At 45.6% G+C, this 4,425-nt stretch overlaps 1 protein-coding gene across 1 annotated transcript; it reads right to left on the bottom strand.

Annotated features, from left to right (window-relative positions):
* Positions 1-708: 708 nt before the first annotated feature.
* Positions 709-3,917, bottom strand: LOC307014553 (uncharacterized protein). Its single transcript, XM_079642530.1, has 2 exons — positions 1,686-3,917; positions 709-1,276 (listed from the first exon to the last, which is right to left on the bottom strand). Exons 1-2 carry the CDS (start codon positions 3,204-3,206, stop codon positions 1,256-1,258), a joined length of 1,542 nt encoding a protein of 513 aa, XP_079498656.1. The 5' UTR covers positions 3,207-3,917; the 3' UTR covers positions 709-1,255.
* Between the last annotated feature and the right edge of the window lie 508 nt (positions 3,918-4,425).

A 4,425-nucleotide genomic window follows, 5' to 3' on the forward strand; every position in this document is an offset into this window, starting at 1 on the left:
AGGATGTTCAAAACCAACCTCGTCTCCGCGTGTCGTTTGATAAGCTGGGTGAATTCGTAAAAAGGAAGGGATTAAGAAACACCAGAATACAAGTTAAACAATAATCTTGCTTTAATGATAAAGAGTAACACAAATACAAATACAAAGACAAATACAGAGACAAAGGAAGTACTTCCTGCTCTCTCTCCTGTCCTACCCTCCTGGTCAGCCTGAAGAAAAAGAGGTCGAACCCCTGGAAAACACAGTGTTTCATACTAAAAACACAGGAGGGGGTGTGTGCGGGCTTCCCCCCCCCCCGAGGTCATCTTATTGGCAGAGACCAACACATGGCCTGTCGCACCCAATCAGTGCGACACAGCAGAAGAAACCTGGTTCACATCTTGTAGCCAGCACACACCTCCTTTATGGCCCTTTGTCCCTGAGTCCATCTTCCCCCCTTCAGGTTACCACACACAAGTTAAAAGTATGTTTTAAGATATAGTTGTTATAGTTGGCTAAATATACGTAATACATGTTAATTACTTTCATATCAATAATAACGAGGAACACATTACCTATGCTTTTAAGCAGTATTAGAGATGCTTTTCAAATAGTCAAACTTCACACAGGCCTCATATAGAGAACACACTCATTTGTCCTATAGCCCCTCCATTTGTTTGAGCTTGTTACGTCCCAACTAGGGGAAGAGGAATGCAACACACACCAGTATGGAATTGGTATTAATTATAAGTGTTTATTTAAAACAGCTGTGAACAAAATGGCAGGCAAGCAGCCTGAAACAAACAAAGGCGCCAAAAGGGCACAGGTTGACAAATAACCAACTAAAGGAGGACTCAAAAAAGGGAGTCTTAAGACATACAGGGAAAATACATACTAATATACTAAATAAGGAACGAAACAAAACCTCACTCTAAAAGTGGTACAACTAACACAAATAATCTATACAGAAACACAGCTAAACTACAGGCAACAGTCACAAATCCTAACTATACTCTAAACACTAACTAAGCTACTCTACACTCTAACTAATCACACAAGTTTTAACCCCAGAACAAAGAGCAAGTAGCGAGAGGCATCTGTCCACCTACAGAGCCTCCAGAATGAGGATTGTCCCCAAGCGTTGTAGTCATCTCCAGCAGGTGTGCGCCGGCTGTGAGCTGCGATTGGAGTGCGTCGGGCCCGGCGTGCTCCAATCGCAATCTTCAGGAGGCGGACCAGGAGATGGGAGCCAATACCGGGAGGGCAACCGCACAGCTCATTTACATAGAACACACAGCTGAAACCACTCAGACGATCAGGAAGGCCGCAGCCGTAACACTCCCCCCCATAAGACACAAACCCACAGGTTTTGTGAACCTAAGCACTCTAACGAAATTCCTAATAACACACATTCATCACAAACTCAACCTGGACACACTAACATCTCAAACTCAACCTGGACAAGCATTGGCCAACACATTCTCTGAACCCTTTAATGACGGGTGTCTACTGCTGTAGTCCCGCACAATCAGAGCCCATTGCATGAGCCGCTGGTTGTGCTTGGACACGCTGGGGCAGAATATGAATGGATCGTAACAGGTACACATCACAATTGGCCAAAGGCTGGGTCCAACATCAATCTTAGCATGTTGTAGAGCCAACACTAACACTAAGATCCGATACACAAGCTGACGCTCTCGGGTTACCGGGAGTGTCGAGAAGTCTAGAGGCTTGTCTGAGCCGGCGTGTTGCGCCAGTCTCGCGACATCCTCACGAGGAGGAGGGGGAGCCACAATTTCTGGCTTCTCCTCGGACACAGCTTCATCTGAAGGCACAGGCACAATCACAGGATCAGCTAATGAAACATCAGGGTCACATTTACTTGCCTGTGCGCGTGCACGTGTAGCCAGGCCAATGCCTTTAGGCGGGGATATATTCTGCCGCTGTTCCTTGCGTTTCAGAGCTGCGCAATTGGCGATGACATGTCCAGGTTTATGACAGTAAAAACACTCCCTCTCTTCTCTGTTCACGTTACACGCATTTGCTGGCTGAGTAAATGGTGCGGCTGACACACGGCGGGATCTCTCCGTAGAGACAGGGGAAAACACAGTTTTATGCATCAGCACATACTCATCAGCTAACACAGCGGCAGCAGAGAGAGAGTTTACCCTTTGTTTGTTCACGTACTCCGCAATGCGATCAGGCAAACACTTCTTAAACTCCTCCAACATGATCAATTCTCTCAGAGAAGAATAATCCGTAGCATTACATGAAGCAATCCACTTAGCAAAACACATTCCCTTTTTCCTAGCGAACTCTACGTGCGTTTGATCAGGACTCTTCCTATCGTGTCTAAACTTTTGCCGGTAAGCTTCAGGAACTAACTCATACACTCTGAGGATGGCACCTTTTACTGAGTCATACTGCAGGCTGTCCTCTAACGTGAGAGCCACAACTGCTTCCCGAGCTTTTCCATGTAATTTGCACGTTACCATCAGAGCCCAAACTTCAACCGGCCAGCGCAATGCTGTAGCAATGCTCTCGAATGCGCTAAAATAGGCATCCACCTCAGTCTCACAGAATGTTGGCACTAGCGAAATGTTGTTACTCACGTCAAAGGCAGGTGGAGGAGGTGGAGATGGCAAGTTTCTTCCGGCAGAGTCAAAAGCACCGGATGCGCGCAGTTGGGAGTCTAGCTCCATCTGCCGCACCCGGACTTCCTTATCTGCTTCGATTTTCTTCATTTCCTTATCGGCTTCGATTTTCTTTACCTCCAACTGAAACTGATACTGCCTGTCTTGCTCCCGGTCTTTTGCCTCCAACTGAAGTTGCCTGTCTTGTTGCCTGTCTTTTGCTTCTAACTGAAGTCGGGCGAGGCGGACTTTAAGTTTATTCCCTTCCCGGGAATCTATACTACCAACCGGAGAGGGTGGACATTTACGAGGCGGCCTGAGCAGTGCTTCACACGGCTCGCCCCCCTCGCTGCCACTACCCTCTGGTTTAGCACGGTCATTTGGCACAGTGAGCTCAGCTTGTGCAGGCAGCACCAGAAAACCCCTTTCCACCAACTCATCCACCACCAGAGCCTTTAACTCTTTTTTTAACAATTGTTTTGCCACTGGGAGACCGAAATGTTGCGCTATCTCATATAAGTCGTTTCTACGACACTGAACTAACTGCTCATCAGAAGGACAGACCAAAAACGACTCTAAATCAAAAGTTGCCATACTCAGCTAAAACTGCACACAACCTTACCAATTTGTTTTCAGCTATACAAACCACTTATAACCCCAGGAATTAGTTATTTATCCCGGACGAGCCCCCATGTATGTTACGTCCCAACTAGGGGAAGAGGAATGCAACACACACCAGTATGGAATTGGTATTAATTATAAGTGTTTATTTAAAACAGCTGTGAACAAAATGGCAGGCAAGCAGCCTGAAACAAACAAAGGCGCCAAAAGGGCACAGGTTGACAAATAACCAACTAAAGGAGGACTCAAAAAAGGGAGTCTTAAGACATACAGGGAAAATACATACTAATATACTAAATAAGGAACGAAACAAAACCTCACTCTAAAAGTGGTACAACTAACACAAATAATCTATACAGAAACACAGCTAAACTACAGGCAACAGTCACAAATCCTAACTATACTCTAAACACTAACTAAGCTACTCTACACTCTAACTAATCACACAAGTTTTAACCCCAGAACAAAGAGCAAGTAGCGAGAGGCATCTGTCCACCTACAGAGCCTCCAGAATGAGGATTGTCCCCAAGCTTTGTAGTCATCTCCAGCAGGTGTGCGCCGGCTGTGAGCTGCGATTGGAGTGCGTCGGGCCCGGCGTGCTCCAATCGCAATCTTCAGGAGGCGGACCAGGAGATGGGAGCCAATACCGGGAGGGCAACCGCACAGCTCATTTACATAGAACACACAGCTGAAACCACTCAGACGATCAGGAAGGCCGCAGCCGTAACAGAGCTATTGTTCACATCTTTACTTCAAATAAAAGGTTTCACATTGTATATTTCCAGCTTCCTTTACACATACTGTTATTATTAATACAAAGTAACCAACCACACATATCTATTGAAAACAAGTCGATTCCCCTGATAATTGACATGCTGAAACTCTTCGGAATGTGTCCCCTCCCCCAACTCTCTCGTCCCTGTCATAAAAAACTGCTTCCATTTCATATAGAGTAATAAAAGATGTTTAAGCTAATTTCTCCACAATGTTTGTAGCCATTTAGTACCCACACATGAAAGAATAAGAACAGAGGTATAGTTGACCAGTAATCATGTAGCACATATATTTACTGCAATGAAAACACACACACATCTGCTACAAGATTGTGTAACGCACACCCTTCTTTTACGAGGGAAAAATTCCAGCGTATTGGCACTATCTCCAAATAAGGGTGTCCCCTGCTCCCCTCTCT

The sequence above is a fragment of the Notothenia rossii genome (genome assembly GCF_949606895.1).
Source record: "Notothenia rossii genome assembly, chromosome: 8".
Taxonomy (NCBI): Eukaryota; Metazoa; Chordata; class Actinopteri; order Perciformes; family Nototheniidae; genus Notothenia; species Notothenia rossii.

Bases quoted from the DNA above. Each gene is read 5' to 3' on its own strand.
- LOC307014553 (XM_079642530.1), bottom strand. From the start codon at position 3,206: ATGGCAACTTTTGATTTAGAGTCGTTTTTGGTCTGTCCTTCTGATGAG. The intron at 1,277-1,685 runs GTAACCCGAGAG...GAGTGGTTTCAG, and splicing joins TAGACTTCTCGACACTCCCG to CTGTGTGTTCTATGTAAATG.